Source organism: Cuculus canorus, chromosome 9 (genome assembly GCF_017976375.1).
Source record: "Cuculus canorus isolate bCucCan1 chromosome 9, bCucCan1.pri, whole genome shotgun sequence".
Lineage (NCBI taxonomy): Eukaryota > Metazoa > Chordata > Aves > Cuculiformes > Cuculidae > Cuculus > Cuculus canorus.
Genome location: NC_071409.1, coordinates 20,583,422 through 20,596,009, shown reverse-complemented (window position 1 = coordinate 20,596,009; position 12,588 = coordinate 20,583,422). Strand labels below are relative to the sequence as shown.

General features: G+C 38.0%; 1 protein-coding gene across 2 annotated transcripts in view; it reads left to right on the top strand.

Moving 5' to 3' along the window:
* The window catches only part of PRKCI (protein kinase C iota), a 29,078-nt gene extending 16,490 nt beyond the window's left edge, over window positions 1-12,588 (top strand). For both annotated transcript variants that reach the window (XM_054074013.1, XM_054074015.1), the window contains 12 exons: window positions 496-550; window positions 960-1,018; window positions 1,469-1,645; window positions 2,597-2,694; window positions 3,685-3,771; window positions 4,378-4,513; window positions 5,056-5,143; window positions 6,333-6,458; window positions 6,556-6,635; window positions 7,651-7,740; window positions 8,037-8,152; window positions 9,251-12,588. In XM_054074013.1, the coding sequence (XP_053929988.1) occupies window positions 496-550; window positions 960-1,018; window positions 1,469-1,645; window positions 2,597-2,694; window positions 3,685-3,771; window positions 4,378-4,513; window positions 5,056-5,143; window positions 6,333-6,458; window positions 6,556-6,635; window positions 7,651-7,740; window positions 8,037-8,152; window positions 9,251-9,338 (1,200 nt within the window). In that variant the 3' untranslated portion in view covers window positions 9,339-12,588. The remainder of the gene's footprint in view (window positions 1-495; window positions 551-959; window positions 1,019-1,468; window positions 1,646-2,596; window positions 2,695-3,684; window positions 3,772-4,377; window positions 4,514-5,055; window positions 5,144-6,332; window positions 6,459-6,555; window positions 6,636-7,650; window positions 7,741-8,036; window positions 8,153-9,250) is intronic.

Sequence of the window (12,588 nt, the reverse complement as noted above, 5' to 3'; positions counted from 1 at the left end):
ATTAGATCTCTAGACTGTTTTCCATTTTACAGAAAAGGAAAATGCAGTGCAGTTTTCACTTCTTGCCCTAGAAATTCAATAATCTGTAGTTCTTAAACCCCCAGAAAAATGTAGATGAATACTGCTCCTGATCTAATATTAAAAACAGACAGCTACAGGTGTGAATTTTGTTAATTCACTTGGCTAATATATGTACTACAGAAGTACTTGAGCTTTTCTTTCTCATTTCTCATCTGCTGTACTTCTTTTCTCTGTTGCACTAAGTTGTCACTTCACCAGCTTCTGGAAACATGTCATTACTTCTGGAAAATAGGTAAAATAAGGACTGCAGTGGTTTCTTTTATTGTGTATGGATTAGAGCAATAACTATGTTGACTAATCAAGTTAAAAACTAGCTAGATTATATTCCTCAGGGATCATTTATTTCATTTATTGTCTCTGAAATGTCTGTCACACTTGGACAATCTGTTACAAAAATCCTGTGCATGTTTGCAGGAACCAATAATGCCTATGGATCCATCATCAGTGCATACAGATAGTGTAGAATCAGGTAAGATCAATATTTTATTTATTTAAATTACTGTAAGTGGCTGAAACATGAACTTTGGGGTTTAAAATGAAACAGAATAAATTATTCAAAAAGAATTTCTTTACCTCTGTTTATAAGCAAGAAAATGAAAGACAGTCTCTTAGTGCCGTGGGGGATATAAATATAAAAAATCCTCAGTTTTCCATATCTTACTGATTTAAGAAACTTAAAAAGGAGGAATTTAGGCTGTCAGTTATATTTTTCCATCAGTGAGCAGTGTACTTTAAAACCACCAAAACTCAACAGTTTTGAATACATACAATAGATGCACTTAAGGGGTTTTTTATCTGATTGAACTCTTCTGCGTGGAAATTTTAAGACAAAAGAAAATAATGTTGCGTTGATTTAATATTTTTTCTTGCACCTGTAGTGATTCCGTACAATCCCTCAAGTCATGAGAGCTTGGACCATGTTGGTGAAGAAAAAGAGGTAAAATATTGTAACCTTGCTAACTGTATTCAGAGATCTTGAAGGCTTTGTCTCTGTCACAATGTTTTAGTAATTTAACTCGTCACAAGGTGGCAGGTGGTGCATAAAAGCACATATGGGTTTCTCACTCAGGTGTATGCATGTATGGCTTGCAAGCTGTTTTATTTTGGATCTCGAGTTGAGATGTGCTTTGATGTAGAGATTATAGATGTGCTTTGACTTAAGTATTCCAAACTCCTCCAGTTTCACTTGTTTCTTATCTGCGAAGTCTCCTCTGCCTTTTTCTTTTCCCCTCACATTCCTTTCCAGGACAGTGCAGTTTTAAGAAAAACAAGTGCTAATTGAGGCAGTTGTTTGTATTAATTTTGCTCTTCTGTTTGAAATGCAAACTTCTGCAGATGTTAAAATTGGCCAGCCTGCTTACTAATTTCAAGTTATCTTTATCAAAAGGCGATGAGCATTAGAGACAGTGGCAAAGCTTCCTCCAGTCTCGGTCTTCAGGATTTTGATTTGCTCCGAGTTATAGGAAGAGGCAGTTATGCCAAAGTACTGCTTGTTCGATTGAAGAAAACTGAACGCATTTATGCAATGAAAGTAGTGAAGAAAGAGCTCGTCAATGATGATGAGGTAGGCAAGCTTTTCATCAGTAAATCATTTTCCAAAGAGCTTCAGTATCTGCCAGAAGGTGGGAGCCAGGCTGCTGGGTCTGCAATGTTAATTGACAATGATACATGCAGTTTCTTATATGTGCTATAGAAGGCCCATAAGATGCATAAACAATTCTGAGGTCAACTTTGGTAGACTGGTAGCTCACAGCTGCCCTCCTGTGCCGGTGATTTCTGTCATGAGCCTCATGGCCTCTGTTGGCATTGTCTCCTTTTGTGGTCAGTGCTGTCTGCAGCAGTGCCTCTGCAGAATTCAAATTAATAAGTCTGGCTTGCTTTATCTTGGAGCAGTATTCCATCTGTCTTCTGTTATGTTGGCTTGCTGGGCTGAAAAAGAAACGGGTGGAGTCTGGTTTCAAGTTTAGTTTTATGTCACCAAGTAGAACTCTTGATGTTGTTTTAATTGCTCTTTAAATCAGACCTCCATCTTAACAATTTTTGTAGCCTGTACAGTGATTAGTGGAAACTTCTCAGAAATCACAGCATTAAACTGCTAAACATGTCTTGTTGCTGAAGATTTCCCTTGTGTTTCTTTAGGCTACCCTGAAAAGAATTGAGTGACTGTGGTTCGCTATCTGACAACTTTTGCATTTATTTCTCAGTCTGCCATTGATTTCTTCTGCATTTCTTGATGCTACTTTACATTTGTCTGCATCAGTTTATCTTTTATAGATAAGTGGTTCTACATTCTCAAGTGTAGTTACACAGTGACGCTAAAAGCGTGGGACACTTGAGAGAGGGGGAAAAAAAGTGTGCTAAATTGTCTTACTTCAGATTGGACAAATATATGATATTTAATTTCTTGCAAGTAAAATAAGGATGGCAAAACTTGAATATATTTCTGCTAATCATCATTAATACTTGATCTAATAAACGCAACAATCTTTTTCTAAATGTCACTCTTCTTAAATAGGATATCGATTGGGTTCAGACAGAGAAACACGTCTTTGAACAGGCTTCAAATCATCCATTTCTTGTTGGACTACACTCTTGCTTCCAGACAGAAAGCAGGTAAAGGACATAAAAGAATAAGATGATAATCTTAGTTGAAAAATATTTCATGCTGTTAAGCACCTCAAAGGCCCATTCGGAGCATTAACTGTTGGGTAGAGAAAGTCAATGTACTGAAAATCATTGTAGCATTTTCTTAGCAAAAGGCCATGTTCTTCATCTAAGCTTTACAGATTGGGATGATGCAAAAGAGCATAAAGTATTGGTAGGTACGGTGGGAAGGACTCTGGGTAGGTAGAGATGCAGACAGCAGAAACAAAGGCTTAAGAATATGAGGTAGAAGATGGAACCTAGAACGGAACAAAAAAATGATTTAGGGAGAGAGAAATCAGAAGTGCAAAAACTGAGGAAATTTATCTCAAACCTGTATGGACTCTGGGTAAATGAGTCTCTGAGCAAGGCTCAAACTATTAGCTGAATTTTGAAAAGGAAAACTGGATGACAGAGGTAAAAATGATTATTTTCCCATCTGTTCATATATAGGAGAGGACATTGCAGTAGGTGAATAAATTACTACCCTATACAGTAGGGTAGTATATCTTCAGTATGTGAGTTATTGTATGTTCAAACAAGTTAGTGGAGGGAAGTGAGAAGAATGAGTATTTGTAATATTCTAATAGTATTCATTACAAACAAAGGAGATTAAAGGGATTGGGAGGAAAAATGAGAATATTTTTTTTGTTTGTTTTCTGGTTTGTGCATAAAAACTACTGTGAATCTATTTGTGTGGTCACAGATGTAATAGTGACAAGCAGTAGCTATAATGGATTAGGAATGTAGGAAGGAAGGATTAATTTAGCAATAAAGGAATTACCTAGAGAAACTCTGTGTACTTGATTTTTAACTTTGGGAATTTATTCAGAGGGAGGGAGAATAGTTGAAACCGGCTGTGTTACCAGAGGGAACGGAGGAGGTGAATTGACATCAATAACAAACCTGTAACATCTTGAAGCTCTTTCAGCCTTGGTAACAAACTCCTGTGTGTTTCAGGTTGTTCTTTGTGATAGAGTATGTAAATGGAGGAGACCTGATGTTTCATATGCAGAGACAGAGGAAGCTGCCAGAGGAGCATGCCAGGTGTGTGTTTTGGATTTCTTGCATCAACCCATTGGTTTTCTGACGCAGTGCAGTAGTGCAGAGATTGTCACGATGAGCTGGCAAATTCTGGATGTTAAGAATTTAAGAAATGTGAAAAAGGTGAAACTGCATCCTCACTTTAATGCTGCAAGCTACCGTATTTTTGTCTCAGGGAAGAACTGTAATGGGAATTGTTTGTATTAGCATTGCCCTAGATTACTTCAGTCTGATTCTGGGTGTTTTTTGTAGAAAAACACTTTTGTGATATGTTTTTTTTCTAACTGTCTAATGATATTGATGTGTTTCTCTTGCAACAACCACTACCAGCTGTCCAGGCAAATGCTGAGTTCTTGGTGCATATGCTTCATCTCAGATGGCGAGATGGAAAGGATGATTTCAGTAGACATTAATATTAATTAAAAATAATTTTTGAAGTCACTGTACATAGGAATGTTTTTATGATTATAAACAACCTCTTCATTTCTGATGAAAAATAATAGAATATGTGGGATTATATTTAGGAAAGTATCACACTACCAGGACTATGTTATTGTCGTTTGAATTTTGAGTAAGTACCCAAGTAATCAATATCTCTTTCTATGCCAGGTTTTATTCTGCTGAAATCAGTCTAGCGTTGAACTATTTACATGAAAGAGGTATAATCTACAGAGATTTAAAGCTGGATAACGTCCTGCTAGATTCTGAAGGGCATATTAAACTCACAGATTATGGCATGTGCAAGGTAAGCTCTAGTTCCTCGCTCACAGGTAAAATCAATGATGAATTAATTGCCTCAGAAGTCTGTTCTACCCTCCTGCTCAAAGCAGTTGTAAGCTCAGGCCAAGTTAATAAGCGCTTTATTCAGTTTGGTCTGGAAAACTTCGGAGAGTGAAGACTGCACAGCTTCTCTGGGTAGCCTGCATCCGGTGCTCTTCTCTGAAAAACTTTTGTCTGTCCATTGCAACAGCACAGTCAGGGAACTTTGCCTGTTAGTCCCATTTGCCTATTGTTGGAGGTGCGATGGAGCTTACTAGCTAAAACCTTAGAAGTCCGTGTTGTACATAAGTATGTGCCATCCTCTTGAAACTCCAGATGTGACCTTCTTGTTTCTTCTGAAACCAGTAGTGTTTTACATTCACTTATATACAGATTTAAGTATAGTTTTACTAATATGAAAGCAGTTTATTCAGGACACTTACATTAATTCAAAATGAAGTTCTTAGCTGAGGGGGAATGTGGGATCCTTGGCTAACTGAATTATTTTTTTCCCATCTCTTCTGAAAGGAGGGTCTGAGGCCTGGGGACACAACGAGCACGTTCTGTGGGACTCCAAACTATATTGCACCTGAAATTCTCCGCGGGGAGGATTATGGTAAATTGAATTTTTCACTGCTACCATATAACTTTCACTTTGTCTTTTACTTCTTACTCAGATTGTTTAGCAATAGAAAGTACAAGTCTCCATTAGACACGTGATCAGTCTTAATTCAGCATCCTGTCTGAAAAAGTAAATAAGTCCTTCAATAGAAGGGCGGAACGCACACTTTAAATTCTCTTTATCGGAGTTGAAATTTATTATCATTTATAACTTTTAGACACTACTTATTATATACTTGCAGTCTTGAATTCTGTTCAGGTTTGGAGCTTTATATTTGGCAGCAATGAATCCGATGCATTTCTAATACTAAGGGCGTTGATAGTGGCCATTCCTTTCACAAATCTCAATGTTAAAAACGAAATTGTCTATGCAATTGCTTGTTTGGAACAAGATTTCTGAAGCAAGAGACATAGAGATAGAAGTCTTGCTGTGTATGTTTCCTATTACTTATACTTTTATATAATTAAAGTATATAGAATATAATGTACATCACATATTTCAATACATAATTACTTAATTTGTGTTTATTTAATAACTAATATATATTAGTAAAATGTAATTATCTTTGATCTGTTTTCGTCCCTTAAGAATTTAACAAGTTCTGCAGTTGGTCCCTATTTTTAAAAGAAGAGTGTGTGTGCATGCGCATGTGTGTATACACACATATATATTTTAAATTTACCATCTTCAAATGAACATCTCTTTCAGACCAGCTTTGCATCTTCTTTCCTTATTGCAGACTTTTTAGGCCCACCGGACTGTATCAGTGCCAGCTGAGCTACTGGGATTTCTCTTTATTTATCAGTGAATAGTAGAATAGATGCTTTGCTCCACAAATGACTGTCTTGCTACTATTAAGAATGACATCTTTCTTCCTTGTCCCCTGCCCTGGATAACCAACCCCCTGTTTGTTACTAATGACCGTGCTTGAATGTTACCTAAACCTTTGTTAAGGCCCTAACCCCAACCTTTACGCTTTTTGCATTTCCTCCTGTTTGTACAGCACATAACAACCCAAGTTACATCTTGTTGTTACCTCTCCTTTGTTCAGATAACCAGAAACACTGGCAATACTTAAACCTTTGAACTGATTCTTCTCAAAACACATCTGTCTTTATCCCAAAAACTGTTGGGTTTTTTGCTCCAAAATATCTTGGATGGTGTTTTCTCGTTTGAATTCTAGGCTTCAGTGTAGACTGGTGGGCACTTGGTGTGCTGATGTTTGAAATGATGGCAGGCCGGTCGCCATTTGACATTGTCGGGAGTTCTGACAATCCTGATCAGAACACAGAAGATTATCTTTTCCAAGGTATGTCCCTCAAGTGTTCCTACACCTCAGCGCTTTGTTTCTACTTGCCTTTAAGTTTAAAGATGCAAAGGCTGATATGAACCTTATTTTCTTGCAGTAATTTTGGAAAAGCAGATCCGAATTCCCCGATCGCTTTCTGTTAAAGCAGCAGGTGTTCTAAAGAGTTTCCTTAACAAGGTAAGAGCCTGAGGAGGAGCCAGTTAAGAATTCGCAAGAGCAGCTTTTTCTTAAAACTGTTGACTAATTGATGAGTAGCAAACACACTTTATTTGCCTTCTACAGAAAGAGGTAGGAAAGGTGTGAACCTAAAGCAGAATTACAGTGGGGCTGGAGGACCTATTCTAGATACTTGTCTTAAAATCTGAAGCTCCAGATTCTCAGGCTGGGATCATGAGTAAATTTCAAACAGGAAAGCACAGAAATGTTCCAAGTGATTGCATTAATCTGGGAAATTGGACAAATTTGTCAGGTTTATTTTGGCTCTTAAAGAGAAGCAGCTCATGAAGTCATTTTGACAGCTTCATCAAGGGAAATGCAGAGACAGTATGTGCTTGCTGTTTGCTGGTAACTAACTAGCCTGAGCGAAAGGGTGCGTATGTGGTAGCGGACTAGTCTGAGCACACGTTGGCCTTTATGTAGTGAGGGCTACACAAGTGAGGGTAAAGAGGTACAGGAGAAAACAGATTCGGTTAACTTGTTCTAAAAATAACACTGTGCAAGAACACTGCTGCTGTTGCAACTCCTTGGTAGTGTGTGCATCTGTCCACAGGTGTACACAGAGATGGAATTGTCCTGTTAAAATAACCCTCTTTTCACCTTATTTATCACGAATCTGTGTTTACTCGCCCGGTGTGATTGCCCAGCGTCAATGGTCAGCTCAGGTGGAGGTTGAGTCAGGGCAGGGTGGAGGTTGATCAAATTCACTTGTAATCTAACTAGATTTCTTCCAAAACATATGATGTGTTTAAATAGATCTGAATAAACATGCAGAAGGATGACATTCACTTAATGGCTTCTGTATATTCATGCCTATTTTGGACACTAAATTGGAATAGTTTCCAAAATAAATAATGCTAACTTAGTTCTTCAGCATCCTTTGTAATTCTGGTGCTTTGTTTCTCATGGAATTTGTAGCATTTTATTCATGTATAAGCCATGGCACCCATTTAGAAATATTTTTTTTCTTGCACAGGATCCAAAGGAACGTTTAGGCTGCCATCCTCAAACAGGATTTGCAGATATCCAAGGACATCCGTTCTTTCGCAATGTTGATTGGGATCTGGTACGTGAATGCCCACTGGCTTGGGTTATTTTCTTTGCATATCGTGATGGCTTGACAGCTTGTTTTGAGCATGAGTGATGGCCTTAAGCTCAAAACCCATAAGCTCTTAACTTATGATGTACCTTCATAACAATACAGAATCTTTTAGCCCTTTTACACAAAGTCAGTACAGTAGATTAATAGAATGATTGTAGAAAGTGTGTGAAATAAATTTAATAGTAACTTCCAGCCTTGTTTAAAGATAATGCAATAGGTTGTATCTAATTCTTGGTGTTACTAAGTGCGTTTATTCTTAGATGGAGCAAAAGCAAGTGGTGCCTCCATTTAAACCAAATATATCTGGAGAATTTGGCCTGGATAACTTTGATTCCCAGTTCACCAATGAACCTGTGCAGCTCACTCCAGACGATGAGTAAGTAATATAGAATTTCAGAAGTTCTGATAAGTCAGTGAAGGAGTTAAAACTTAATTTGATGGCTGTGGTTGTAATGCACAGCGTATATGTAAAGCAGTAAATAATATGTTCTTGTGTTAGCTTGGAGACAGTTCTGTTACGTGTCCTCACAGCAGACTTAGCATGGCTGGGTTTTACATTTGACATGACATAAAAATCAGCTAACAGTGGAAAAGCTGCTGTAAAGAATTCTAGTTCAGGGAAAGATGTATAAGTGCCATTTTACATGTTTTAATGGGATCATCTGCAAGAAATGCATTTGTGAAGGAAAAGACCTGTTTTGTCAAGTGGTTTATTTCTGCATTACTTTAAGCCATGATATTTCTAGAATGTTGTGTTTAGATTGAATTTATCTTGAGTGCTCTGAACAGGAGAAGATGCTTTGTTTAGCTTGTTTGGATATTATAAATCATTAGGAGTCAAGGGGGACTACACTGGCTGAAAACGCTTGATCAATTCATGATAATGCATTTGACTTTGGTAGTGGATTTGTGGTTCCACACTCCTGAGGGGCCCTGATGAGAGATGAGGAGGGGAGGGCCTCTCTAGTTTGAGCCTCTGCTGTCTGCGTTTTAGGAGTTTTTTAAGGCTTTGTATAATGCTCACGTAAACATAAACAGTGAATGCTGAGTGTTATCTGTGCACCTTGATTAGGTCTGAGATCTAGTCCCCTCCTTCATCCATTTCTAAATGCGTAGAGTACAAATAAAGTTTAGACAAGTTGCTGATGCAGGTGCAGTATCTCTCGCCTCCTACTGGTTTTGGGTATTTACAAAACTGACTGGTTTGGGAAAGTTTTAAAACTGCAAACCTTGCAGATTATGTTGTGGGGAGGATACATGCGTGGGAGCAGCCCAGGCACTGCTCCCAAGTGAGTTTGTGGTTTGTTACCATTATAAGGGCAGTGGTAGCTGTAAGGATAGAGACAAGAGTGAGAAGGGAAGTGCTCTCAATTGCAATCTGCTGTATAGGTCTGAATTTTAAGACAAGCTATGAGTTAATATTGTTACGCTTTGGATTTTGCTGAACTAATGACTGTTGTTTTAATCTTAATAGTGACATTGTGAAGAAGATTGACCAGTCTGAATTTGAAGGCTTTGAGTATATAAATCCTCTTTTGATGTCAGCAGAGGAATGTGTCTGAATTCTCCATTTCTGGACTGTGCCAATTGTTTCTGTGTTTCTGCATGGATAAACATCTCTTCATTTGTATGCACTTGCATAAAACAAGTAACTTAACATCTCGCCTTTGCCACCTAGCGTGAACTACTCTCTAATATTTTTTTTTGTGTTGTTGTCCAGGACAGTTGTTATGCTGAACCTTCAGCTGCCAGATACAAAACATTAAACTTTCCAACAGTCTTGCCAAACTCTAGTTTTGATATAGCAGTTGGTCTCTGGGACTGCTGACTTAACAATGGGGTCCAGCTGTAGAATCTGCCAATATAGCGTTCTGATAAAGGAAAGTTTTCCTCTTGCTTTAAGAATACAAATTGCATTAAGGGATGTAATGATATATCATTAAAGGATCTCCATTTTTTCAGCAAGACAAGTAAGATGTTATCACTTCTCTAGTTCTAAATCTCTTCTCTCTAAACATCGCATATCCCTGTTCTAGAGTTAGAAGTTAGAGCTATGTTAATGCCCTCCAGATTGCAATGACAGCAAGGAGAGCAGATTTTTATGCAGAATAGGTCAAGAATGGCTGCTTTCACAGGATATATTTATCCTATCCTAAAGGAGATGATTAACTCAATATTAGAATCAATAGAATTCACTCCAAAGTAATACGCTAGAAATTGTATGCTGATACAGTGGGTGCCTTTCTGAGCCTGTTCCTTTCAGTGAGGGTCGTGCATGGTATACAGTGTCAGTTTAAATAAATGGAATTCAATGAATATTTTGCAAAGTTAAAATCTGTAGAGTATCATTTAGCAGTAATGGGCAGCTAATACTGACAGATGTGGAACCTCATACTATTATTTATTGCTTTTACACTTGCTGTCTTAACTGTATCAGAACTGTGTACCTTACGGCTGTGGCCTAGGTAAGGGCATTGTTTCCTTTTTTTAATCTTACTGCCACACTGTTAGAAATGTATTCCACTTTAACAGTGGAAAAAGCACATCTAGCAAAAACCAGGGTGCTCTTCAATTATTCCCTTAACTTCTCCACTTATAGACGGTGATTTAAAATCACAATCAAACCCTAAATGTTGGTAGTAGATTCAAAGTTACTAGTGAAGCAGTTGGAAAAAATTGAAGGAACGGTTCAAACTAGGACTTTTGGGAGGTGCGATTCTTACATTTCAGGTTAGTAAACAGTGTAATGTACAGCACAGATAATTCTTAATTTAGATGTTTAAGGAATAGTTTTGAATGTCTTAGGCTGAAGAGATGCCAAATGTACCGCTTTTTTTTTATTTTGGGGAAAAGGGATTAAGAGACTTTGAAAAGAACCTGTGTTACCTGAGAGTGAGCTGTAAAGCGAGCTAAGTGTTATGGAAAGCAGATCTCAGTATCTGTAAGCACAAGGTGTAATGGACCTTATCTGAAGCTTTTAGTATGACTTCTGCTTGGTCACCGTCTCTCCTTGAAAATCTTTGTATGGTGTCCCTGTGAATTCATAGCACAAATCTTCTGGTGTATGTTTTTTCACTTGCATGTTAGCTTCAAGGAGAGAAATTGCACAAATACATTGTATTGTCATGGTATAGTAAATAGTTTGTATTTTTGTTTGCAACGTGAATAGGAAACTTCTAAGTATTAGGCCGAATTTTCAAAACTGGGAAGTCACTGGAGGGGCCTCGGTTTCAGGGAAGCATTGAACTTCTGCACTGTTAAAATTCAGGTTCCCTTAAATTCATGTGGTGTAAAATATCAGAGTAAACCTGCTTTTAAAGAGCAGTTAATAACAGCACCACATTTAGTTGATGTTAAGTGAACTGCTACATGCAGTTTTAAAAGCGTGATTAATTGTTTAGCCTCTGTCTTCTACACCAACGTGACCAGTTTAGACATTGGGACTTAACTGATATTAAACTTGAAGTTATTTAATGCAAACAAGAAAAGCCTTGTCTCTACTACAGTGGCTCAGTTTTCTATGGGCTGTTAAGTAAAATGGCTTTATGTAAGGAGGAGCATTTTGGCTAGTCATCACAAAGAGTAATGGAGTAAAGCACTGGGTTTTGTGCTTAAAGCAAAAGTTATTTTTTTAATAGAAAATGCCACAGAAAAGATACTTTTTCTATTTACATATCTAACCGTTAAGAATGTTGCTAAGTGACAAATATCTTACATGACTGTAAATTCATTTTTAAACTCTAATTTTCTCCAAAGTGCCATGATTTTACCAGTTCTTTTTCACTGTTGAGCACATAGCAACTGTAATAGATTTTCAGAAGGGACTTTGGGTGTAAATGGTTCAGCGCAGTAGGCTTTGTCTTCTGGAGAAAGTGTCTGCATCAGAAGCATGATGTATTTATGTGGCGTGATCTCCTTTTTGTATGACAGTTGGATCCTCATGGGTGCTCTGCTAGTGCGTGTTGTCACTACTGTTTTCTTGTTTTGTATGGAGTACGGTCTCCAACATTGTTGTGTAATCATTCCCTTTATTTGTGCACAGTTTTTACTTTAAATAAAACATTTATATTGGGCCTTTGTGTGTTAACTTCTAATGCTAGTACTGCAAAATGCTGGGTTTTGCTTGGGATTGTCACCTGACCCTCGAAGCCCTGCAGGAGTGTTGTGCTAACTTGGGAATTTCTTCTAGAAGATAGCACTGGGATAGAGCAGAGCGACCTCAGAAACACCTCCCTCAGCCCGTGTTCCCCAAACATGTCTTTAAATGGTGGTCCCTCTCTAATGTGCTTTGCAGGCCTTACATTCATCGTGCTCTGTGAAGAAAAAGCATCCGTGTAGGTTCTGTCTTTTGTTCCAACCCCAGTGATGAAGCACAAGTAGAGAGGCTTCAGTCAGCTGCAGCAGCTTCATGTAAAATATGAGATGCAGTTCAAGCTTGCTTGACCGCGGACCTCTTTCAGCTGGAAATTCTAAGACATCATCTCCTCTGCCAGAACTGGGGATTTGGAGTTTAGAGCAATGTTCTCATCTGCTGTACTTACTTCTGCATGGTTTCTTTCTTTGTTTCTTCAGCTCCTCCTCCACATTCTCTTAGATTTCTAACAGGGAGGGCAAGTCCTGTCACCTCATACCCTACTACAGAGGCAATGTTTTAATATATATATATTTCAGTGTCCATGTATCTATAGTTTAAAAGACATTTCCTTTTGTGGTCTGGCTTTTTATTAAAAGGAAGTATTGGCAGTCCTAGGCAAACGCTACAGATGGCTGCATATCTTAAATGCTTAACCTCCCCCCACGCTCGCTTCTTGT